The sequence below is a fragment of the Electrophorus electricus genome, chromosome 19, assembly GCF_013358815.1.
Source record: "Electrophorus electricus isolate fEleEle1 chromosome 19, fEleEle1.pri, whole genome shotgun sequence".
Taxonomy (NCBI): Eukaryota; Metazoa; Chordata; class Actinopteri; order Gymnotiformes; family Gymnotidae; genus Electrophorus; species Electrophorus electricus.
Genome location: NC_049553.1, coordinates 12,100,817 through 12,126,762, shown reverse-complemented (window position 1 = coordinate 12,126,762; position 25,946 = coordinate 12,100,817). Strand labels below are relative to the sequence as shown.

General features: G+C 49.5%; 2 protein-coding genes across 5 annotated transcripts in view; both read right to left on the bottom strand.

Annotated features, from left to right (window-relative positions):
- Nucleotides 1-12,131, bottom strand: part of phlpp1 (PH domain and leucine rich repeat protein phosphatase 1) — a 45,443-nt gene extending 33,312 nt beyond the window's left edge. The window contains exon 1 of the mRNA XM_035519726.1: nucleotides 9,196-12,131. Coding sequence (XP_035375619.1) covers nucleotides 9,196-10,888 — 1,693 coding nt within the window. The 5' untranslated portion in view covers nucleotides 10,889-12,131. The remainder of the gene's footprint in view (nucleotides 1-9,195) is intronic.
- A 204-nt stretch (nucleotides 12,132-12,335) lies between these two features.
- Nucleotides 12,336-25,946, bottom strand: part of LOC113582973 (phosphatase and actin regulator 1-like) — a 51,275-nt gene continuing 37,664 nt past the window's right edge. For 3 of the 4 annotated variants that reach the window (XM_035519990.1, XM_035519988.1, XM_035519989.1), the window contains exons 7-13: nucleotides 24,994-25,184; nucleotides 24,431-24,587; nucleotides 20,676-20,731; nucleotides 19,426-19,487; nucleotides 17,560-17,700; nucleotides 16,226-16,302; nucleotides 12,336-15,846 (exon numbers count right to left, since the gene is read on the bottom strand). In XM_035519990.1, coding sequence (XP_035375883.1) covers nucleotides 15,831-15,846; nucleotides 16,226-16,302; nucleotides 17,560-17,700; nucleotides 19,426-19,487; nucleotides 20,676-20,731; nucleotides 24,431-24,587; nucleotides 24,994-25,184 — 700 coding nt within the window. In that variant the 3' untranslated portion in view covers nucleotides 12,336-15,830. Of the gene's footprint in view, nucleotides 15,847-16,225; nucleotides 16,303-17,559; nucleotides 17,701-18,583; nucleotides 19,374-19,425; nucleotides 19,488-20,675; nucleotides 20,732-24,430; nucleotides 24,588-24,993; nucleotides 25,185-25,946 lie in introns of those variants that run through there. The other variant, XM_035519991.1, reaches the window with a different exon arrangement.

The following is a 25,946-nucleotide window of genomic DNA, read 5'->3' as shown; positions in this document are numbered from 1 at the left end:
CATTCCGGGAGCCTTTCCGTCACTTGCTAAACACGCAAAGGTACTTCAAAAACGTCACCTTTGACTTCATATCATCTTCCACCCCACACCAATCCCACTTTAACGGTGCTCCCACATTTGTGGTGTTGGCGATCCTAGCATCGTTTTCGGCTTTTTGGATGTTTTGCACATACTTTGCCCAGGGCACGATGGGGAGTAGGAATATTGTGGATATAGTCGTATGGATTAAAAGAAGCTTCGATGCAAAGAATTTGCATCAGTAACTTTCAGTAATCGACTTACTCGAGTTTCTTGAGGAATCGTTTCAGCCCCAGTCCAGAGGGAGTCAAATCGCAGTCTTCCAAATACATACAGATTACCTACAGATTTTCCACCCTCCTTTTGTCCAGGAGTCAGGCGTGATCACAAAGTGGCTAACCACTTCATTAATCTTTTAAAATCAACAAATGGAGATTAGAAAATCTCCATTGTATACCTCCAAGTCTATACCTAGACTTGTATACCGCTGGTCTAGCTTTTGGAAGGTCACAGTGGGGGTCGTTGCTGGGTTAAAGGTGAAATCAGACAAAATTTATTCCAGCATACTCTTCCCACTGCGTGTAGGGCCCCACACATCTTTCGCGGAAGATGCTCTCTCGCTCGTCATCACCAAGCACACAGAAAGGGGTTCAAGGCTAAAGCAGACAGTTCCAGTGTGGACTGCTTTGCTTAGAAATGGCAGATGTTGTACTGCATTAGCTCGATTGCTGTTAATCAAAGCCCTGTAAGATCTCTCCCCACTGCTCTGCCTCCGACCTTCCCCAACTCACTCGCTCTGTGTGTGCAGTGTTTAGAAACCAGGCCCTTTCACTACTGGTGCGCCATGCACTGAGAGCTCTATGTCTTTGACAAAGTGCATTCATTACAGTTCAACTGTTCTACTGTGAAATCCTGACTTGATTTGGTTTTGGTCTTAACTCATAACTGGAGTTGCATCATGTGGTTCCTTTTCATATGAACTGACAAACGTGGCCTCCTACATTAAAACACACGTTGGGTAAGACATCTTCAGAGGTATTAACTGATTAACGAATGAAATCCTTTTTGACAACAGTCAGTTAACATCGGTGCTGCCAGTACGCACGACCTCCCGATCACTGCCCTACGTTTGTACTGCTTGGCTGCCGAGTTTTTTTAGCGTCGCTCGGCTTGGCTGTTCTGATCTGGCAGCATTCTGACGGGCAGCTATCAACTGCGTTTCCGTGACAACGGCAAGTGTTCTGATGGCATTTACAGTAGGCGTGTCCCTTCATCCTCAGCCCTCTCACCCTGCAAACCCACCTGACCCTCCACAACCACACACACACACACACACACACACACACACAGCACATCAGTGCGAGTCCTCCATGATCTGAGAAGCTATCCACAAACCAGCAGCACAATCCAACTGCCGTCTGCCACTTCAGCTGCCTCCTACTTTCTCTCTCTCTCTCCCTCCCTCTTCATCCATCCCTTTCCCGCTCCTCTCTCTACCTCCCACCCTCTTTTTCCCCTTTCATTCTCTCACTCTTTACCTCACTCTGTTCTTAATAGCAACCCCCCCTTCAATCTCAGTGCCAAGTTGTTTTTGTGTACACACACACACACACACACGTAATGCAGTGAGGGGAAAATGGCTGTTGTGTAATCACGCTCCTGGTTTTCTGTGAGTGTTCAGAGTCCCGTGGGTGAAACGCTGAGAGACTGGATCCTCCATCGTGGCTCCCTCACCACAGGCCCACTGCCGTGGCCACACGCCGGGCTACGGATGGCGTCCAGCTGCAACCTTTACCCACAGCCTCCGTTACTATGTCGTACTGCCAAACTGCAACTTTTCAGCATGTCAAAATCGATACAGGATATGATTTTACGAACGCTGCGCTACGCTCAGAAATAAAGAAACTGCAGTGTCATTAGGTGCATGTACACTCCAGAAGGCAAGCCCCCACACCGAGGACAGTCCATCAAAACAGCCATCAAAAGAGGTCCCTCACGGCGATCACTCTTTCTTGGCAGGCTGTAGAACACACACGCACACTGCAGCATATCAGGATTAGTGTTGAACGTGACATTGAGCCTAGCATTCACCAGAAACATACGCTTAAACACTGCAGTCATGATAAAACCCATTAGAACTTCCCCCAGAACCTCACTAGTCCCTCCCCCAGAACCTCACTAATCCCTCCCCACAGCAAACCCACCAGTTCCTACCCCCAGAACCTCACTCGTCCCTCCGAGAACCCCTGACCCAATCCACAAGGTGGGGAAAAGGTCGTACGTCGGCACCGAGAGCGTCATATAACACGAGTGTGCCATTATGTGCCCTTCATCCCATACACCGGCATACGGTCATGAAGTAAGTGCATGTGTGTGTTAGGACATAAACAGTAGCCTTGTGTTAAGGTTGTACTGCACTCACCGCACAAAACATGTCAGCCTCCTTCAAGCTGTTTTATTAACGAGCTGTTAGTTGCTACTCGCCTGCACTTGGCCAGCAGTTTTCCACAGGCTTAGGCCAACATGGCTGACAACTACCATCATCATCATCATCATCATCATCACCAGCCCCACTTAAGAGCACAGCAAATGAGGGGAGGAGATAGGGAGGGGGGCAGAGCCTCTGGCACATTGCTCACATGAGGAAGAACACACATGAACGCCAGTGAGCATGACACTGGTAAAGGAGGAGGAAAATAACCACAATACGGCAACACTAATGAAACTAATGCTAAAAAGATAGAACTCTTCAGAGAGAGAGAGAGAGAGAGAGAGAGAGAGAGAGAGAGAGAGAGAGAGAGAGAGAATGCACAAATTAGCCACAAATAGGAAGTGAGGCACTGAAATGGTCCAGAGCACAAAATACAATACTTTCTCAATATAGCTGACCCAGCTACAAAAGCTACTACATGCCCCAGTTCTAAATGCTTTCATTTGCTACATTACTCTTCCTCCTACCTTGCTGCCCTGCGCACACACACACACACACACACACACACACACACACACACACACACACACACACACACACACACACACACACACACACACATACCAATCCCCTCCTTATGTAACGTGGTGTAATCATAGTCCGCTCCGCTGGCTCTGTGCGGGCTTCCATGTGCTCACACACCCTGCTCCCGGCCCGCAAACATGTCCAATCTGATTAGGCGATTAGGCCGACAAGGGAGCAGCGACCCGGTCACGCGGGAACACAGCTAGCACACAGATCGGTGCGTTAGCTCAGCACAGCTCAGGCAAGCGTGGAACCAACCACCCGCCATCACTGTCATGCACGATGTCATGCCTGGCGACAGGTGGCATCCAACAATACTTTCCCAGTACATTACAGTACATGAACCAGCGCAACACTACGTTTCCAGTACGCTATATGAAGCAGATCCAAGTGGTGCTGGCGAGGTTGTTTTTTTTTGTTTTGTTTTGTTTTTTTTACATGCAGGGGAGACTTGCAGCATTTGTTGCCAAGGCAACAGCTGACACATTTGTGAAAGTGCAAAATATATAAGGCCAAAATGACAGCGTCGAACATGAATGTTTTGGAGATTCGGTAGTCGACGAAAAACGACCCATCTGTAGTGCAGAGAGAGAGAGAGAGAGAGAGAGAGAGAGAGAGAGAGAGAGAGAGAGCGCGTGCTTCTCACTGGCTTAGCAGTAAACTAGACATATTTCACTGAAACAACCTTTTTTGTACATGGGTTACATGATTTGTCTGTTAGATCAGACTGATGGACGGTGGATGGAGCCCCTTGTGTGGAGGTTTGCCTTTTTCCAAGCACGCTTGGCAGATACAAAACCTATTTAGCACAGCACACACGAGCCGCTCCCAGCACAGGAAGGGTCTGGAGAATCGCTTTCATTTCTGTACGTATTAGGTGTCCAGCGCGTAATAAACAAACTCCAGCAGCTTCAGGGACTAATCCCCCTGTAACTGCTAAAGCAGATAATTACTGGAAACTAATGGAGACAGGCTAGTAGACTCCCATATAAAAAATGCTAAAAGAAGCCATGTGTCTTTGAAACTTCCCATGTCGTGCTTGCTGGACAAGCTGGAGGACTGAAAGGCAGGACCAGAGTGGCAGTAGCACATGCAGCCTGTGGGGCTGTGCCGTCAGGCGTCTCCAGGGCAGGCAGCTTTTCCCTGCAGCCTGTGGGGCTGTGCCGTCAGGCGTCTCCAGGGCAGGCAGCTTTTCCCTGCAGCCTGTGGGGCTGTGCCGTCAGGCGTCTCCAGGGCAGGCAGCTTTTCCCTGCAGCCTGTGGGGCTGTGCCGTCAGGCGTCTCCAGGGCAGGCAGCTTTTCCCTGCAGCCTGTGGGGCTGTGCCGTCAGGCATCTCCAGGGCAGGCAGCTTTTCCCTGTAGTCCACGACGGTCTCAGGGCAGAGCTGGCCTAGCGAGTTCAGTCAGAAACAGCAGTAACATAAACAGATGTGAGAAAGCCAGGGGGTGGGGAGGGGGTGGTGTTGTTGAGCGACCCGTGTGTCATGAAGCGGAGGTTCGCTCCAAACCCACTGACACACAGCTGACAGAAGCTGCATGACTACTGGCTACCAACTGACTCAGACGGAGGAGAGAACTTAGCTGAAGAAAATGAATCAATGAATACAAAACTCATACAATAATCAATACAAAAAAGTACGCACTTGTAAATGCCACAGTTTAGAACGCCGAGAGCTGTTGCTAGAGCAGATGATGAAACACACTGGAAAGACAGTTAGAAAAGCAACACAGCCTAAATCAGCTAGCGTGTGAAAGCGCAAGAGCGCGAGAGCTGTGTCCTGATTTAGTTGAAGGTGCTCTGGTTTATTTCTGTCTGCTGAAAAGGCCCTTTGGGTTCCCTGCTTCCCCGAGCGAGGAAACGCACAGCCTCCACCCTCCACCCAGCTCCACCAGCTCTGCCCGTCACGCTGGGGCTTTTAAAGAGTGCAACTTTATGAAGAAAAAAAAAGAAAAAAAAGAAGAAGATTACAAACCAACTGATTCCATTTTACAGTTAATAAATAAATAAATACCGGGAGAATAAAAAAATAAAGGTTGCGGTTGTTGCTGTGACATATTTAATGACAAACAATAAACAAGAAAAACTGTTTAAAAAAATAAAATAGCATTTATGTTTGGTTATATTGTGATTATTACTTCAAATGATACATGGTTGAAAGCCTGACACACAGCTAGTCAGGAGTTTAGCTTCTCGTTGGTTTATGCAAGGAAGAAGCATGAAGGTGAGTTTATGAGCTGGAGACTCCGGAAGCCTGTGGAGGAACAGCTGCGTGAGTAGACCCTGGTCCTCAGAGAATGGTCGTTACTTCAGAGAACTTCAATGAACTCTGCTGACTCACCCAGCAATGGGTTAAAAGGCAGAAGGAACACTGAGGCGGACTCTGCTCTAAAGCTTTAGCCATTTTACTGTGCTCAGATGAAGGTTCCGTCGGAGCTACATTTGGGTCTGGACCGAGCCTCCGGTCGGGTGGGCAGTGTGGTCTGGTCTCCGGCTCGGAGGGGAGGCGGCTGTGGTGGTGTGCTCTCCACCCCGCCCGGCTCACACACAGGAAAACGTGGCCGCCATTCTGCAGGAGCCAGCGAGCATTCCACACATGCCTTTGTGAGGTGTGTGTGTGTGTGTGTGCGCGCGCGCGTGCATGCGTGTGCGTGTGAAGAAGAATTCCAGAGATGAGATAGGATAGGGAGTAAGAGAAGGCCACTTTCTTTACAAGTGGCTGAGATGATCAGGGGAGGGTGAGAGAGAGAGAGAGAGAGAGAGAGACACTGTCTCTTTCAGCGTGCAAGGAAAGTAAGAAGCTGTGAGCTCGAGTGGCCTGCTGTAGATCTGAGTTGGGCGGGAGTTACCCCCCCCCCCCCCCGGTGCACGCCCACTCGCTCATGCAAGAGCTCGCGGAAGCGCTGTAAACACAAACAAACCCCCATCTAAACAGCCCAGCGTGTTACTGAACATACCCGGGTAAGCCCAACACGGCCTGTCTCCTGGACAGAACACACTCATGCCCCGGCTTCTCTCCTGGACAGGACACACTCACACCAAAGTCTCTCTGAAGGAGGAGACACTGCACTTAACACTGCATGCAAACAGAAGCACAAACAGGCCTAACGAGGGTCCTGTTTAGTCCCAAACTGGACCATGTTTAACCATAAACGACGGAGAGGTTGCCACAGGTAACACACACCAGCAGCTCAAATCAACAATTTACATCCATGGAGGCCAATACACTAAGACATCAGAGAGAAAGAAGACAGGTGGGCAGACAGACTGGGCCTTTCCTCTACACGCTGAACAGCACCTCCTAAAGTGCAGGACTGCACGAAGCCCGTGTCTCTCCGCGTCCGTGGTGAGTAAGGATTTCGATCATGTGCGTGCTTTCCATGCCACTCTCGTCTCCTGAGGGCATCAGGAGCCACGCCAGTCCTCCCGCTGCTGTGGTTTATTTCCTGGTGCATGTCTTTGAATGCATTTAATCCTCCACAGAGCACAACCTCAGCGGAGTCCCTGCCCCTGACCAAGTCACCATCCAGACCAAACTTATACAAAATTTTCAGACTGTAGTCCAAAATTAGCTTTGTATGTTTAATTCAAAAATAAAAAACAACAAACTTTTATTTTGATATAAGGTAAGGCAGAGTACAACAGACCGAATGCTTGGAATTGCACAAGCAGGTCTGCTCACAGTAGATGTTGCCCTGGATTCCTGTCTGGTGGTCTGGTAGGACGGCCCTCATCCTGACCTTTACGACCTTTCATTAAGCCCCTTTGTTACCGAGTCATGCCTTGCGCCACTGTGACGGCACAGCAGCCAGGTCATAGGTCATCAGAAGTACTACAAATACGTTACACAGTACAAAGCAGGTAAAAACAGAGATATTTCGCCATGTGGAGGCATTTAGCTCGCCGATTACGAAACCATTTACTTTTACTGAATGCAGTCATACAGACCAACACCGTCAGAGTGATCCGGGTCGAGAGACAGAAGAAACATTAAACTGGTTGGATCCCAGTGCTGCGATACTCCATCGACTGGTCAGATTCTAAGTGCGGCGCTCAGTGAGCGTGATAACGCTGCTTTTACGTAAGAACGCTCAAAATCCAGCGCTGCTCTGCCGCTGCGCTCGCGCCTCCCGGACACCTCCCTGAGCAAACCCGCCACTCCCTCCTCCCCCAGCCCATCCGTATTCTCACCATCCCTGTTGTCCCCAGCTGAATGAAAGAAAGCACTTCCTGTGGCCATCCCCTGGGGGGAGACAGTGGCGGCTCGCCTGCCAAGACTGGGACGGCCGCGCAGCATGGGAATGGCCTGGGAGAGCGGCGGGTAAGCAGAGAGGGAGAGGGAGAGAGAGAGAGAGAGAGAGAGAGAGAGAGAGCGAGAGAGAGAGAGCCTCCCTCCCTTCTCGCCCTGCTACCCACCCTCTCATCTCCCCACCTCCCCTCGCCTCCTTTCCCCTCCTGTTTAGGGCCCCTCTGTCTTTCCCAGTAAGAGAGCATTCAGGCCTTTCAGCTCGAGCGTAAGGGAGCGAGGGCCGGAACAAGGCTGGGGTCCAAGCACCAGAAGCTGGCCGCGGTGGCTTTGTGGCTGGGTCATGTGCGTCCGTGGGAGCTGAAAACGCTGCCATGCTTCTTCAACAGCAGCGATGCAAGAGGATGGGAGACAGTAACATAGGTCTGTGTGTGTGTGTGTGTGTGTGTGTGTGTGTGTGTGTGCGTGTGTGTGCGCGTGTACCTACCCCAAGGGCCCAAACATGGTGTACTACATTCATGCACAGACATGGTTAAATATTTACGTTTCTGAGCTAGCGGCCTGAACCATAGCTGTCCAGACTTGAACCACGAGGGAGGCTCTGTGCTCACCTCAGGTGCCAAGCTCAGGAACAGAGGCCTGGGTGGGACAGGAAGGCAGTGTCACGCACCTAACCCCCGCAACCCCTGTTTTAAACGCACGCGACTCCAGAATAACGTGGCCCTGGAATATAATGGCCAGCTATTTCTGGAAGGGCTTACATTGTTACATCATAAACAGTACTGGGTCATGTGACGTTCCCCACTCGCGAGGCAGAAACACGGAGGGCGGACAGGCAGCAGGAAGACTGCGGATAGTCAGGCCCGGGTTATCATTTGGGCACTATCTTACGCGCACGTGCTTAAATCTCGAATCTGCACTTTGTGACGCGGGTCCCCCCCCCCCCGGGTAACACCAAACACCCTGCACGCCTGCCAAATGTGTGCGCCACGCGGCTTGCTCACCCGAAGTCGGTAGGAAAGCTTTGAGCATTGGCTGCAACAGAAGAGTGTCAAACAGCAAAAACTGCAAACAATGTTGTTGTAAGGCTGGAACCGTCTGAACGCACAAACATACGCATCCGCTGTGTCGTTTCTGCGAGTGCGCGTTAGGGCCATGGCGCGCGCGAGCCTCTGACTTAACCCAGCTACTAATCCGCCTGAAGCTCAGCGCGCCGCGTGACATCAGATAGAACCGATGGCACAGACAGCACGCTCATACCGGGAGGCCCCCTTCAAATGAGCACGGCGCTGGGCCCACACACACCACTTTAAATCCGTGCGAAATAGATTTAAGCCCGCTGTCAACGTCCAATATGCAAGCAGAGAGGCAGAGAGAGGCAGAGAGAGAGAGAGAGAGAGAGAGAGAGAGAGAGAGATTCTTGTGCTTTGTTTTTACTTTATCGAGTATTCAAGTATGTCAGGGGGGATTAAGAGCAAAATAAAACGCTTTGCACGTCGCGTACTGCGGGAGTTTAACGGGGACGGTGAAGCACGCTGTTATCTCGGCAGCCTCGGCGTGACCGCGGGAAGCTCCTCTGGAAATGGACGTCAGTGTTTGAACAGTAAACCTCCACAGCGTTACGCACATTCCGTTCAACTGGCAACTGAAGACAACGTGAGCAACAAACATACCTAAAAAAAAACACCGCAGCGATTTATAAAAATCAACCACAGGCTATATATCCCGAAAGTGCATTCGTCCCCACATTTGAGTGAGCTCAGGCATAATCGGTTAAATCACCCACTTGTTTTTAATGGAATGCACGTTTGTAGCGCGTTACAAATGTGTAACAAAGTGTGTATTCGCCCTGGTCTCAGGGGAGGCCACAGGTAGAACGGAGCAGATTTCCCCCTCGACGTACTTAGCATGTGTTTACCTGAATAGAAGCGCAGTACGGATCCCAACTCCGTGTTCATTCCCTCCTCCTGCACCCGCCACGGGTCCTTAAATCCCAGTTTAAAAAGAAAGTCGTTCTGTATTTGCAGAGGCCTCTCGTCTCGGCCTAGCCGCCGGGCCGCCTCGCCGTGCAGCTGCACGTACAGTGCCGGAGCGGAGTCGTCCTCAGCCGCAGACCCCGGCTCCAGAGTGCCGGGGCGATTCCCGGGTTGGCTGGCGGCGGGGGCAGCCGACAGACCGGCTTTGGATAAGGAATCGGCGCTTTTACTGGGTGGCATGGAGGCTCGTCCCAGCGGCTCGACCCTGTCGATCCTCGGCTCGTTCTCCTCCGTAATGTCGTTGAAACGGGCCACGGTGATGAGGCCGTTGTTGGCGTCGTTAATGTCATTAGTGAAACTGTTCAGGTTCTGCGGCAGGGAATCGAGCGCGGCGCCGGACGAAGGACAGTCCAGTTCGAGCTCGTCGGATGAACTACCGTAAGTGTCCTGGCCCTCGGTTGCGCTGTCGAAGGTTGGACTTAAAACGGACGCGTCTGTCCCCAGTATCATGTCATCGCTCAGGGAGTCCCGGTGCTCGCTTAGCCGGGCCCCGGAGCTCAGATCGTCAAAAGCACTGCTTTCCACATCCGAACCCGAGTTTCGGCCACAGCTGTCCGTCCCAGTGAGTCGTTTTATCGAGTCCTCATCGTTTGGCGTGGTGAGGTTCGTATTTGAATTGAGGTCCGACAGCGAGTTATCTAAAATATTGACCACCGGGTGCGTGTCTGGCGAGAAGAGATTAACGTCGAAGTCCCGATGGCGTCCATCGTGATCTTTTTCGAGGAGTAAAAGTCTCAGCCTGTCACTTGGCCGGTCGGGCAGGCCACCCGTGCCCACGACGTGCCGAGGAGAGCCGTGGCGGCTGCGGACTGCGCTGGCGTTTGCGTTGGGTTTAAACTGATCGCGGCTAAGGGTATATTCACCATTACAGTTGCCGTTCACGTCGGTCGTCGTGTAAACTTTTCCAACCATACGCACAACTGACCCCGACTTACCACTCAGCTGGCTGAACCGCTGGGCGACCTCCCCGGCGGTGGTCTCCAGCGTACACAACACCGGCCTGGGATACGAGGGCGCCAGCTTGTCGTGGACGTATATGGATCCCCTGTGTAGATCCGCCCGAATCCACTGTCTGTCGGACGGCTGAAGTTGAATGTTTTGCCGATGTCTGAGTAACGTCTTCCTATCCAGGCTCCGTGTGTGCAAAGCCGACGAAGGAGCTGAGTTCATTTTTCCAGCCCCGGCGGGGACAACCGAGGCGGCGGTGGTGGCGGCTGAGGCAGCCGATAGATTCCTTTTCAGTCGCCGCCTTTTCAGAAGAAGCGAGTTGGAGTTACCTGTTAAACTTCGGCCGTTTTTGGAGGTTTTGACCAGACTTTTGTTTGTAATGTTTAACTCTGCAGCCGCTGAAGACTGGCGACTGCTCCCTTTAAGCACATCTACGCGGGGAGCTGTCAGTTGCCTTCCGCTCTCAGGCTTCGCCTCGCCGCCGCCATCAACTCCTCTCCCCGGAGCGACGGATAACCCGCTGGGCTTTTTAAACTTGCCAACACCGCCGCCATCCAAGTTGCTTCTCCATGCGCCTGCCACCGAGGAGCTGCCCTCGGCCGCCACGCCTGCCCGCGCACTTTCCATCTCCCGTGGAGAAAAAGTCACCCGGAGGTCCGTGCTGGCGGAGCGACCTCCTAGTCCGCGTAGCGGGCGGCGGAGAAGACTGGCGTCGGCGTGCGCCGTCTACACGGCGCGGTCGGTTTGCTGAACATGCAGTTACCTTCGCCCGTCCCTCGGCGGATGTGTCAGATCATGGAGACGGATGGCAGAGGGGAAACTCGAGTAGCAGCGCGCTGTACAGTAGGGCGGAGACGCAACCGTGTGTCTCATTGCGCAGAGACAGTGTTACGCCGGACTCCGAGATGAACGTCGGCCGACCTCTTACGCAAATGTCCTGCTACATATTCATGAGGTGACACCAAAATGGTGCCGTCGCCCAGGGGGTGACGCCGGGAAATGTATTCCGTGCCCGGGCAGACAAGGCGGTTCCCCTTTGGAGGAGATGGGCGTGTTTAAACTACATTTCCCAAGACGTATTGCGCGACGATGGCGACTACTGAAGCATTTGCAACCATCCATTTCGTCAAACGAGACGGAAACGTGTGGTGTAAGTGCGAGTCTTTAAGCTTATTTGAGTGGGTCTGTGAACCGACTGGCGGTGTCACAGGACACAAAAACAACCATATATAGCGGAAAATTAATCACGTTATTTGTCTTCACGTAAGGAACGAATAGATGGAACGAATTGGATGTGAACTTTGAGAGTTTGACTTTTTTTTGTAAAAGTATAATCTTGATTTGAAGTTTTTAACATTTTGATGTATCGGAGACTCGATTCGGCTGTCTGGACTAAAATTACATTCGCCATCTTGAAGACTTGCCCTGACGCTATGGCGTGTGCCAAACAGACGAACGGTAATATACTGCCCTCTGGTGGCGCTTTTTTGAACAGTCAAAGTGTATTGTCTGTATTTTATTTGTTTTACATATTTTTGTATCGTAAATAAAAAGGCTACAACGTGGCTACAAATAGTTCCAGTGCGCACAGTGGAGAGGAGCATTTTATAGACAATTTTATTTGAATCTAAATAAAAGGATCTATAAAACTATAACACTAACACTACTGGTTTCCCTTACTTATGACAAATTAAATTCACAATCAGAGACTTCAGACCCCAGTCTTATTTAAGCCTCAAGGAAATGGCCTATTTCTAACCAAAATCCTTAATAAGTAGTTAAGTTTGTGGTGCTGCACATTGTTACACTGAGGAAAGAAACAAACTGACTTTCAAGTCAAAAGCAAATTCAGTGATGCGCAACATGAATTGTGTTGAAACTGATATAATGAAACCAGATGGTTTAGACAACTGTCTTTAATTTATTATTCTGCTTTAGTTGCTGTGAATAAATATATTTTCCTTCATTAAGTGTACTTTTAATTGTACAAAATCAACTTATGAAGACAAGCTGTACCAAGAAGATTGGAAAATGAACTGTTTCTATGCAGTATTAATATGTATGCTGCCAGGCGTGTGATCATACAGCTTTATTTATGAAGAGGTTTTAAGGACAGGTGATTATAGCTGACTAAAAAATTTTTTGCTATTAGTATCAGAACAAGTATATTTATAAAGATGAATTTCCTTAAAACAGTCATAAGATTAAATACAATAAACACTACTGCTTGTAGGATGGCATGCATTATGACATAGGAGGGTTTTTATGGCTTATGGCTGTCGAACATATTTTTATAAGGAGTTGGGCATTTAGCCTAAATATGCAGAATAACCCAATGGGCAATTGTGTTGCCACACCTTAATCTTTCTCTTTTCCGTCCCGTCTTTAAAGCCACACACACACACAAACGGAAATTGGATTGCTGATAATGACACATTATTTAATCAATTTAGCACTTAATCTAAAGTGAGAAATTCCAAGTGCTCTAAACATAATTAGAAACAACACTACCCAAGCAGCTGGATGGCTGCTACAGTTGAATGAAGTGTCCCCAAAGTCCCAGTGTTGACACAATCAGTGAATAAGGCCAGTCACACAAGTTTGGTCATGGCATTTAATGAAGATAGAGCTTTAGGACACTGGAAGTTGAATCTGCTTCCAGCAAAGGGTTCTCTCACATCCATTCTCTCATGTGTACGTACGTACGTACATACATACACACACACACACACACACACACACACACACACACACACACACACACGTACGTACGTATGCACGCGTGTACACACACACACACACTCTATACATGTACATGGAGGAGAGGAAGGGAAACAACACTTTATTGCTGAGTTCACATTCCTGAATCCACCATCTCCAGCCAAAGAACAGTTTTAGCTTCACGTCAAACAACTTCGAAATCTCTCGCCTGTTAGCCAAGTGCTTTTTCTGTGAACATTTACGTTCCCAAAGCTTTTGAGAGAGGATATTTAGTGCCTGCTTTTTTGTGCATCCATGCAAACAATTCAGTGACAATCTTTCTTAGATTAAGAAAGTAACTTTTGCCACAACCTTTGGTTTACCATCCCTAACAAGGTGCCATGGTAACATGATCACTCCCTTTGAGCTGCCTGACAGATCTTCTCCAGCAATCGATGCCACGGAATTTTGGCCAAAGCTCTGGTGAGGGCAGAGCAAAGCGGCTGTCCTGCTGGACGAGCTGGACCCAGCCGTGCTCATGGCTGTTTGGGCCACAGGCCCGCTGGACAGCAGCTCCCGTTTAGCAGCTCTCGCTGGTAGAGAACGGCAAGCACACAGTCCACGTGCATTCCACGTGTGTGAACAGCACTAGCGTACGAAATTCCAAAATGGACCGAAACGTTTAAATCAACCACATTTCTGACCCGAAATACGTTGTGTTCCTCCCCAGCAACCAGAGCACAGAGACATGGCATTCATAAATGAATGGAAAGTTTGTGGGATACTCTATTAAAAGTTGGTGAGTTATGCATGCTAATTAGATGCTAACGAGAGTGGAGCGTGATTCGTGGTGAACCCTTCATTAAGGGCTTAGTACACGCCTACTCTTTCCAGGGCATTACAGGAAATACCAGAGTTTTGGACACACAAGTGATGGGTCATCTGAGCAGTGTACTGTGCATACACGTCTGCAGTAGAGGATGCCAGAACATCTCTGGTAAGTCAGGTACGGCAAAGGGTACGGAACCCCGAGAAGCCGCACAGAATCCCAGCGCTCGATGGCAATGGGGCTCTCAGGTTTATGTTCCAGTTTCTTACAGTCCTGTACTTGCTGAGAATAACGGAGGTTCAGGTGTGAGGGAAGAACACCCCCCACCACGGCTAAACCACACAGGACGGCAGACCCTGCGAGTCACATCCCAACTCTCCTTTTCAGATGCATCGTTTCAGATATCGGATAAAACCTTCCACTGGCCGGTATAATAATAATTATAATTATAATAATCAAAGAGAAAAATACAAAGCATCATAAAGACCTTCAAAATTTAGTCCATATTATAGATTACAGCAGTTAAAAAAAAATATAAGATTATTGTAGCCACAAAGGCAATAAGCAGTAAACATATGACCAATATCCTTCTAACATTTTACAGCAGGCATTAAGAATATTGCTCAGTCTGACCAGCTTTAGAAACCAAACCAAAACTCGGGAAAAGGTGGGTTGAGAAGATCATGTGGTTAGTGCACCCGAGTGATTCTAAAATCTCTTAATCATAGGAGTACAAACAGATGTGCAATCCAAGATTAGAGCGTTGTGCATCAACAAAACCCATGTGTATAAAAAGCAACAGTAATAAATCATTCAGATTTTTAAAAATCCCTGGGTTTTGAGCCCAGCCCCAGAAAAACATTTGGGTCGAGCTATATGATTTCCAATAGCCAGTGAGGCTGGAGGTGACCTTACAAAAAGGAAAAAAAGAAGAAAAAAAAAGCCTTAGAAAAAAATATAAAGTGTCATTTTAACATTCTTAAAAAAGGAACAAAAAAAGAAAAGAACAGACAAACACCAAAAGCAAAACAGACAGACAGACAGTCTTCACATCTGTGGCCCCGCGCCCCCGCTTAACGCAAGCAAGCCCTTCCTCGTTTAAATAAACATTTTCCATCCCTTATATGAATAATGCAAATGCACAATTAAAATATCCTATTTAATAATCCAGTATAAACAGAATGTACATTTTGGAAGAGCACAAACGACGTCTGCTCTCCATAATTCACAGTTTGCCGCAGAGGTCCACTTCAGTCTATACAGTTTGGATGTACTGGAGAGCATTTCTATGATGGCAATGGCCAATGTGTGCCAGCAGAGAGCGCTAGTGGGCTGACCTTCTAAATGAATATTGCACAAGACCCCAGTCAGTATGGCTGTGCCGTGTCAGCCTGTGGTGTGAGCGCCACCTACTGATTGTCAGAGAGAAAACATGGAGAGTGAATTTTAGGGACGGACTCTCACAATAGGATGTAGGGATACTCATCTTCAGATGGCGTGTATGATGTCAAGTGTAGTGTTAAACAGGCAAACCATGTAAAAGAGGTCCTGTTAGGGGGAAAACACTTCACCATCCCCTCACCACCAAACACCTCACAATCCCCTTACCAAACACACACACACACACACACACACACACAATCAACCTCACTATCCATTCACCAAACACCTCACCATCCCCACACCAAACACCTCAATCAACCTCACCGCCCCCTCACCAACAAACACCTCACAATCAACCTCACCATACACCTCATAATCCCTTCACCACTCCCAGTCCCCTAACCAACAAACAAGAATTGTAGCATTACAGAGAATAAAGAGAACCCCTAAAATAAGTAAATAAAAATAAACACACAAATGAATAACCTAACTGAGCCCAGGTGGTGCTCTTGCTGCTGTGTCAGTCTGCGTTGGTGGTGAGGTTGGGGTATTTCCAGAGTACTGGAGAGTTGGTAAAGGCACCCCTTCTCTCTTGCTTTAGTGTACACGCCAGACTGCCCAGCGTCCCTGGTACTGCCCTCTCTGGACAGTGGACATCTACGGTCTGTGGAACCTGCACACAGTCAAAACAGCACAGGAAGTAGTCCCAGTCCACCGAGTGCTTGTGTAGCATGTTTCCTGTGCATCTCAGTGGTTCCGGCTACATGAAATGAAATGGTAAAAAAACCTAAACAACTAAACGAAGAAACAGGCGCACTTCAGTAAGCAAGGGATTATGAAATATTAACCATACGCACAGCCAAAGGAGGGGGGGGTGGAATCTGAGAGCTACTGTCAGAATATATCAGCATCCCTCACTCAGATTTAATCCTGCTAGGTAGGCTGATATAAACATATGGTCCCTAAACAGGCACCCAGAACCATTCCCCAGCATGCAAGGGCACTCAGCGTAGCGCCCGGGCTGCTCAAGACGCTGGGATGAGGATGGTTACCTGGTTAAATGGCGACTGGATTCATGCACCTCCATCTCGTTGCTCTTGTAATCGTTGAGCTCCTTCCGTATGGCGGCCTGCAAGGGCCAAAAATAAGAAAATAAATAAATAAGCCACAATGCGTGGTCATGAGAAGTTGAGCAACAGAGTCCTCTTACAGCAAGCAATCCCATGTTTTGTTTAGGCTTCACCAAAAGACTTAAACAACAAGCACAGCCTCCCCCCAGCCTTTAGTAAGTCACGCCTCTTAATATGAACAGACCGACTAAATGGCACGCAATACATAATAACTACAAGTGCAGAGAATAAACGTTACTGTCCAAAAACAATATAAATGGATACAAAACAGATTTTGGATGGAGTAAAATCATTTTGTGTACGTAAATCCCAGACTATATTGTCCTCCAAGTACAGCGGGAGACAGAGCAGCTCCAGCCTCGCACTACCGCGGAACGTCACCGTAGTGACTGCAGGTCGTTGCCGTAGCGACGTGGGCCGAGCCGTTCCCTTGTGCTCGTCACGTTTCATTTGAATTCTGTGCCGCCGAGAGCAAAGTGAAACTGCCCTGAGCAGGAGCACGTCACTGTTTACAGACTTGCGTCAGAAACGGCAGGGGGACACACAAACGGCGGCGAGGCTCAGACTGGAACTTTTGTCTGAGGGAGAACCTGGACATGTACGCACACTAGATGGGCAGAATCTCATTACAGTGTTTATCATCAAGCATGCATGTTCTTGTAGTGGACGGGCAGCCAAGCACGCTCATCTCAGTGAGAGTACTACGGCGTGCAGACATTCCAGCGTTTCACGTGGTCGGCGCACCTGCCACCCGATCTCTCAGACAGGCTCGGTTCTCTTGTCTCACTGGTGGGAGTGCGTCACACCGCCGTGACTTCGGATCTGAGCGAGGGCCAAGCGCCAGCTGCTCGCGTCTGATCTTAAAAGCGGAAGGCAGGACCCCCGGTGGGTCTGCCGCGCAAACCGCAGGTGCACGTCTCAGGACTCTGGCCTCGGGGGGGAAATCAAGTTCGGTAGAGAACGGAATATTCTCTCATGGAATCACATTCCCTTTGAAGAGAACGTCCTCCTGGTTCCTGCAGCCAGGTCTTTATCTGGGAACCTTTCCCGTGGGATTACACTCTCAGCTACAGCCAAGTTTTGCAGACAACGCATGCCGGTTGGCAAAACGTCAGATGCTTGGATTTTGGCTTCTAGGCCAGATTAATATCACTCACTAAATCTGCCAATGAAAAACAGACTTCAGGATTACGTCTAGTCCCCTGGCCAGAAATCCACCCAGATAGCCAATCCCGGGCTCCGCTGGCTGGACTTGCCTTGTCGGCTGCGGTGAGTCGCGTCCAGGGCTTGTCCGCCCGCCGGTCGTAGTCCTGCGCGTCCGCCACCTCCACGTAGTCGCTGAAACGGATTAGGATCTTGGCCTGCCGCAGCTGCTCCACCGTGGGCCTCTGGCTGAGCTATGGACACAGAGGAGCAAGGTCACGTCACAACGCCTGCACTCCCTGGCCACTGTGGGGTTCACCTGTCCTACAGGTAGCCCACCTCTACAGTGAGCACAGGAGGACCGTCGAGTGTGGACTGTGTGGGTGGGGCAAGGAAGTGGGCATGGCAATGATACAGCACTGGTAGGCCAGTGGGTGGGTGTCTGTCTGTCTGTGTGTGTGTGTGTCTGTCTGTCTCTGTGTGTGTGTGTGTGTGTGTGTGTGTGTGTGTGTCTGTCTCTGTGTGTCTGTCTGTCTCTGTGTGTGTGTGTGTGTCTGTCTCTGTGTGTGTGTGTGTGTCTGTCTCTGTGTGTGTGTCTGTCTCTGTGTGTGTGTGTGTGTCTGTCTGTCTCTGTGTGTGTGTGTGTGTGTCTGTCTCTGTGTGTGTGTCTGTGTCTCTGTGTGTGTGTGTGTCTCTGTGTGTGTGTGTGTGTGTGTCTGTGTCTCTGTGTGTGTGTGTGTGTGTGTCTGTGTCTGTGTGTGTGTGTGTCTGTCTGTCTCTGTGTGTGTGTGTGTGTCTGTCTGTCTCTGTGTGTGTGTGTGTGTGTGTGTGTGTGTGTGTCTGTGTCTGTGTGTGTGTGTCTGTCTCTGTGTGTGTGTGTGTGTGTCTGTCTGTCTCTGTGTGTGTGTGTGTGTGTCTGTCTGTCTCTGTGTGTGTGTGTGTGTCTGTCTGTCTCTGTGTGTGTGTGTGTCTGTCTGTCTCTGTGTGTGTGTGTGTGTCTGTCTGTCTCTGTGTGTGTGTGTGTGTCTGTCTGTCTCTGTGTGTGTGTGTGTCTGTCTGTCTCTGTGTGTGTGTGTGTCTGTCTGTCTGTCTGTCTGTCTGTCTGTCTGTCTGTGTGTGTGTGTGTGTCTGTCTGTCTCTGTAGCTCTGTCTGTGTCTCTGTCTGTAGTTCTGTCTGTGTGTCTCTCTCTTTCTCTCTCTCTCACAGAGATTCCAGTGAAAACATATTCCGCCACCAGTAATGCTGTGGTCAGAATCTAACATCTAGTAAACACACGCTTCTTATAATGGCACAAACAGTTAATTAATTAAGCTATGGGAACCACCGGGCATTACCAGTACAGTTACTGGTGATCTCTTTTGCTGACCATCTTAGAACGATTAAATGGGCAACATCACCACTGGCATTTAAATGTGACCGTTTTCCTTTAACCAAGAGCCCAAAAGGCTGACTGCCAACCAGGCAACGAACAAAAGGCGCCACATGGTACTGCGTATAGCATCCTCAGCTTCTCTCAGGTAAAGGACAGCTCAGAATCATCTTTTAAATCTCTTTAACCGATTCTTCATCTGGCTGCGCTGAAATGAATCACGTAAGACTCCCGAGCTACCGAGTACCCTCTGAGGTAAGTGACTCGTCAAAGCCGCAGCACAGCAGCTTGGCGACAGGCAGCCTGCCAACCTGCACAAGTGGACGCCTGCTCCTTCACACACTGGACCTTCACGGAGGGTGCCGCACCCAAACAGAGCGTGCCACAACACCGAGCCCTGCCCACCGCGTCAGTCTGCACAGATGTCACGCGAGACGCTGGTGGGGGTCCTACCTTACGCGTCAGTCTGCACAGATGTCACGCGAGACGCTGGTGGGGGTCCTACCTTACGCGTCAGTCTGCACAGATGTCACGTGAGACGCTGGTGGGGGTCCTACCTTACGCGTCAGTCTGCACAGATGTCACGTGAGACGCTGGTGGGGGTCCTACCTTACGCGTCAGTCTCCGCCTGATCTCCCGCTTCTCCTCCAGCTCTTCTTGCTCATTCCGGGCTGTAAGTGGTAAACAGGTCAGAGGTCACTTCCCCCAGTGACACCCCATCAACAAATGCCTCACACGAGGACTGATTTCTAAACGTGACATATCTTTTGTTCCACGCGAACACAGACTCGCTCTCCACTTCATAACCAAGTTATCATAAACAAATTCTCTCAGCAGTCACATTTCCACGTATGAAAATCTAATAAAAGAGGATGTACTGATAAAAGAAAGGAAAAAAAGATTAATTATTAAAATGCCCCCCCCCCCCGGTCCCCATCCAGCGTGTCATTGGGAGACAGGGACAGCGCTCTCTCAAAAACCCGCCGGCTCCAACACACAGCAAGCTGTTTGGAACGCGCCGGCGAGAGATGCCCCACCTCCACTCTGCGTGTGAAACGCTACAGCACTGTTGCATTTGGCTAAAGATTTGCGTTCTAAGACACTACATCATCTAAACAGAAACATTAACATTAACATTCAGGGACTCAGTTGACCAAAATGAAACAAATATCACACCAAAATCTTTATTTTTGGCCCCCTGGCAACTTTGGCTCTCCTCACAGTTTAATGTGCTGCTCAGACACAACTTCCAAAACGACCACGTGAAGAATCTCTTCTGTGTCTGTCTTCATGGGCCGTGGGGATCTGCAGCCATTTTTTGCTGCTTGGTTGCTTGTGATCTGGAGGCTCAGAAATTCTCAACGCCTCTCCTCTTATCCACGGAGGAGTAACTCCACGCCTCTCCTCTCCTCTCATCCACAGAGGAGTAACTCCACGCCTCTCCTCTCCTCTCATCCACGGAGGAGTAACTCCACGCCTCTCCTCTCCTCCATAGAGGAGTAACTCCACGCCTCTCCTCTCCTCCACGGAGGAGTAACTCCACGCCTCTCCTCTCCTCCATAGAGGAGTAACTCCACGCCTCTCCTCTCCTCCATAGAGGAGTAACTCCACGCCTCTCCTCTCCTCCACGGAGGAGTAACTCCACGCCTCTCCTCTCCTCCACAGAGGAGTAACTCTGTTTCTCTCAAAACTGATACATGCTACATGTCATTACATGCAGAGATCATTCAACAAATTACTTTTGTATTTGTTCAAGTTTTTTTGTCCCAGTGAATGTTTTGTCCCTTATGCTCCCTTACAATAAAATAAAAATCAAATCAAATAAAAGGAAAGGAAAGGAAGCCACCTGCACTACTCACGTTTTAGGATGTTCCTCTGTTCCAACTCTTCTGCTGTGGGCCTTTGGTTCAGTCTCCTACGCACGCACACACACACACAGCCAAGGTTATTCATTACTGCACACATTCCACTGCTACATGGCTACTCGTCATATCAAATTTCTGGACAGCCCTGAGGATGGAGACGCATAGCTAGTCATGTCCAGGAGCCGTGCAGAGTGAGAAGGGGATAAGAAATGACATGCGGGTACAAAGTGCTAGAATTCAGCAGCAGATTGGAACCATGGGAAAATAAAACAGGGGTTAATGGCCAACAAAAATCAAACCACAAATTACTAGTCATGTAACCCAAACACTCTGTGCCAAAACATTTAGATGGATTTTAAGAAAAGAAAAGGGAGCATTCCATACTGCCAGCTGAAAAGGGAACGGAGTGTGAACAGAAATTTTCTGCCACTGCCCGTGTCTCTCTCTCTCTCTCTCTCTCTCTCTCTCTCTCTCTCTCTCTCTCTCTCTGCTGCTGCGTGTCTCTCTCTCTCTCCCTCTCTCTCTCTCTCTGCTGCTGCGTGTCTCTCTATGCTGCTGTGTGTGTCTCTCTCTATGCTGCTGCGTGTGTGTCTCTCTCTGCTGCTCTCTCTCTCTGCTGCGCGTCTCTCTCTCTCTCTCTGCTGCTCTCTCTCTCTGCTGCTCTCTCTATGCTGCTGCGCGTCTCTCTCCCTCTCTGCTGCTGCGCGTCTCTCTCCCTCTCTATGCTGCTGCGTCTCTCTCCCTCTCTATGCTGCTGCGTGTCTCTCTCCCTCTCTATGCTGCTGCGTGTGTGTCTCTCTCTCTATGCTGCTGCGTGTGTGTCTCTCTCTCTCTATGCTGCTGCGTGTGTGTCTCTCTCTCTCTATGCTGCTGCGTGTGTGTCTCTCTCTCTCTATGCTGCTGCGTGTGTGTCTCTCTCTATGCTGCTGCGTGTGTGTCTCTCTCTATGCTGCTGCGTGTGTGTCTCTCTCTATGCTGCTGCGTGTGTGTCTCTCTCTATGCTGCTGCGTGTGTGTCTCTCTCTATGCTGCTGCGTGTGTGTCTCTCTCTATGCTGCTGCGTGTGTGTCTCTCTCTATGCTGCTCTCTCTATGCTGCTGCTCTCTCTATGCTGCTGCGCGTCTCTCTCTCTCTGCTGCTGCTGCGCGTCTCTCTCTCCCTCTCTGCTGCGGCGCGTCTCTCTCTCTCTATGCTGCTGCTGCGCGTCTCTCTCTCTCTCTCTGCTGCTGCGCGTCTCTCTCTCTCTGCTGCTGCGCGTCTCTCTCTCTCTCTGCTGCTGCGCGTCTCTCTCTCTCTCTCTGCTGCTGCGCGTCTCTCTCTCTCTGCTGCTGCGCGTCTCTCTCTCTCTGCTGCTGCGCGTCTCTCTCTCTCTCTGCTGCTGCGCGTCTCTCTCTCTCTCTATGCTGCTGCGTCTCTCTCTCTCTCTTTCTCTCTCTATGCTGCTGTCTCTCTCTCTCTCTCTCTATGCTGCTGCGTCTCTCTCTCTCTCTCTATGCTGCTGCGTCTCTCTCTCTCTCTCTCTCTATGCTGCTGCGTCTCTCTCTCTCTCTATGCTGCTGCGTCTCTCTCTCTCTCTCTATGCTGCTGCGTCTCTCTCTCTCTCTCTATGCTGCTGCGTCTCTCTCTCTCTATGCTGCTGCGTCTCTCTCTCTCTATGCTGCTGCGTCTCTCTCTCTCTCTCTCTATGCTGCTGCGTCTCTCTCTCTCTCTCTCTCTCTCTCTCTCTCTCTATACTGCTGCGTCTCTCTCTCTCTCTCTCTATACTGCTGCGTCTCTCTCTCTCTCTCTCTCTGTGTCTGTTTCTGTCTGCCCATGACCTCAGGTAGGCTCTTCACTGCTTTATGCTTAAAAGCAGCAAAGAAACGCTGCACACACACACCTCTCTGCTGACATTAGACATGTAACCAGCAAACTTTGTGGTGATGAACAAATACACACAAATCCTTGGAACTGTGTGTGTCACACAGCAGAGGAGACACACACAGTATACACACACACTCAGGAACACGCATGCATCCCAACTCTCTCACACACACACACACGCGCACACACACACACACTCATATGCTCACCCATGCTCTCACACACCACCAGCATCACTAGCTCTGCTGTTGTCCTTGGACAGTGTTCCTCATCAAGCCTCACATGGCTGGTTATCGCCGTGGAGATAGAGGACACGTGCTGGTGTGTGTGTACGCAGCCCTCGAGTGATCGGCTGCTCTGCTCTGTGAAAGCTCTGGATGTATGAGAGCTGTCCCGGAGGAGGAGGATGGGTGCCAGACATACAGAAATCCCTCTCTCCACTCCCCCCATCCTGACTCCCCGTTTAGGCATGTGCACTGAAATATCCTTTAATCGTCAGCTTGTCAAATGACCGTAAATCTCAGCAGTAATTGCACAACACATCAAATATCCATCAAGACTTTAAAAATTCTATTGTCAGCATTGTTGTTCAGCAAGTTTATTACATTTTCAGAAAAACCCTCATCTTTTTAACAGCTTTCTCGCTCCCTCTGAATTGGAATTAATGTCTCTAAATGATATCTGCTGCAGGTCAGGTTTAGCCGATTTAATTAAACTTTAAACCTAGCAGTTAGCAAGACCCTTATCTTTTGCCAACCGTGTTTAAGAAACAAAATGTTTCTTAAAGGTCCATTTTAACACCCGCTGAACACGTCTGCTGACATCCAGCCACTGATCCAGTCCCCTGCCTTTCCTCACTGCCTTCAGCGCTCCGAAGACTTCCGAGAGGAAAACTGCACTGGAAAGCTTGGATTGAGTTCAGCTGGCAATAGCCAAGGCCACACTGCCACCATGATGAGTCACTGACTGTGAAAAGCATACAGGGAGAGAAAGTGTGTGTGTGTGTGTGTGTGTGTGTGTGTGAGTGTGATTGAGTGAGTGTGTGTGTGTGTGTGTGAGTGTGATTGAGTGAGTGTGTGTGTGTGTGTGTGTGTGTGTGATTGAGTGAGTGTGTGTGTGTGTGTGTGAGTGTGATTGAGTGAGTGTGTGTGTGTGTGTGTGTGGTGTGTGTGACAGAGGGGGGGAGAGAGAGTCAAGAGACAATACACCCCATGATTCCAAACTCTTGATCCAGAATGTGGGATGATTACTGCAGATCTTGGAGTCCACAACACTCAGCCATGCTCCTCTCAGACAGACCGCAGAGGCCAGCCAGCAGAGGAGCCACGTTACAGTAGTGCATGGTGCTCTGTGAGCTATGAACTATGGGTAGCATAGTGTACACACACACACACACACACACACACACACACACACACACACACACACACACACACACACACACACACAGGAAAGTGTGTGAGAGAAGGACGTTTGGGGGTGGGGGTAAGAAGAATAAAGGGCACCATAAGGGTAGAACTAGCGGGGGGGGGGGGGGGGAGAGAGAGAGAGAGAGACCGACAGCATTGATGGGTATAAAGAGAGACTGTCAGGGAGAGGGAGAGAAAGTATGAGAAAGGACATGAAGGTGAGACAGACAGACAGGAGAGCGCACACCGGATGAAAGGCAGTGGGAGGTGTCCGAGTTCCCTCAAACTGGTTTACCAAAGCGCGTGCCATGCTGCAGCTGCTGGGCGATCAGGACTGATGCAGCCCCTGGTCTCTGATGGTGACAAGGAAACTCACGTCTTTGTGGTTTTGGGTAACTGAATATGTGTGCGTGTGCGTGTGTGTGTGCGCGCGTGCGTGCGTGTGTGTATATACACACATGTGCACACGCACACTCACCGTGTGAGCTTGGTGCCAATCTGCTGTCTGGACTCGTGTCTCTCCTCATCCGTCTGCATGGGCAGAATGTTCTTATCCTCCAGCTCCCTCTTAGACGGCCTGTTACTCAGCTTTATAGCCAAGGAGTCTTTCCTCAACACCTTCAAGGCTAAAGTACCTACACACACACACACACACACGAGATTAAAAATATCCACTTTCAAAAAACCTCAGCAGGACCTGTTAACAGTCACAATGCACCCGTACTGTAGCCTCCAGAGCACCACCTGCAGGCAGAGGGAGAGAAGGAAGTGCCCAGATCTTCTGCCCAACTTGGTTTCACATGCTCAGTGTGTACTAGAGTATGAAAATCCCTGGGCATTTTGGGAAGGACCTCCGGTCATGAGTGACGGCGGCAGTTCCACCGATTCTGACGTAAAACACGCTAAGTTTCCACTGAACGATGTTCGAGTGAGCTCACCAAAGGCCTGAGCTCAGCTGGCTTGCATGTCACCGGCTGATGCAGAAGAGCGAAAACCATGCACGCGATGCGTTAGGGTCACTCTCACACAGTGCACACTAACTTGTGAAAAGAGAGTCGTCATCCTCTTCATCCTCCTCGTCCTCCTCCTCGAGCTCGTCCTTGTACATGCTAGGCAGGTCCTCGTAGTCCGACTCGCTGGGCATGTTCTCTTTGTCGTCCTCACAGTCAATCACCACCGTGGGAATCGTCCTGCCCTCCAGAAGACTACATGGCCCAGAATGCAGTGCGGAACTGCCAGGAAAAGGAAGGTACGAGAGTGTTGAGACAGAAAAGGCGCTCCTGATTAGACGCTTACAACTCAGGCTAACAGACACCTCTCAGTCCTTAAATTCTTCAGCGCCGTTCTGAAATGCAACAGGCACAAGGTTCCTTGATGGTGTGACATTCTACACACAGTGGTGTTACTATAACAGGACTAGATCACTCCGGAAGGGCCTTTACTAATGTATGACCACATAGTTTCAGAGTAGGTGTGCATTACCTCCAACCACACACACACACACACACACACACACACACACACACACACACACACACACACACACACACACTTTGTATAATATCTATATATTAAACATGTTAAGCATCATTTCTGCAGTAATCACTATTTTCATTCTAAAGAATTATGTGATGACACTCTGTGTGAATATTGGAAAAGCGTTAACGTGATGTGATGCATCTTCATGTGCACCATCCCCGACTAGAAGAGCAGGGCAGAAGTAAATTCCTGAAACACAGCGTACGAGAAACAAGAATCCAGACACGTCTGATGTCTACAACGGATCAGTTCTACATGGAACTACAGACAGCTGGAGTTAAACCTGAGGCTTTCAGAATGTATTTGTAATGTGCAACAAAAAATAAAAAATAAAATAAAAAATCAAAGCAGGCAAACAGTCATTGCCAGAATTGTGATCACAATGAAATACATGAACATGGTGACAACGTAACCCAATGCAGTGATCACCAGCCACCAGCAAGGGTGACCAGACA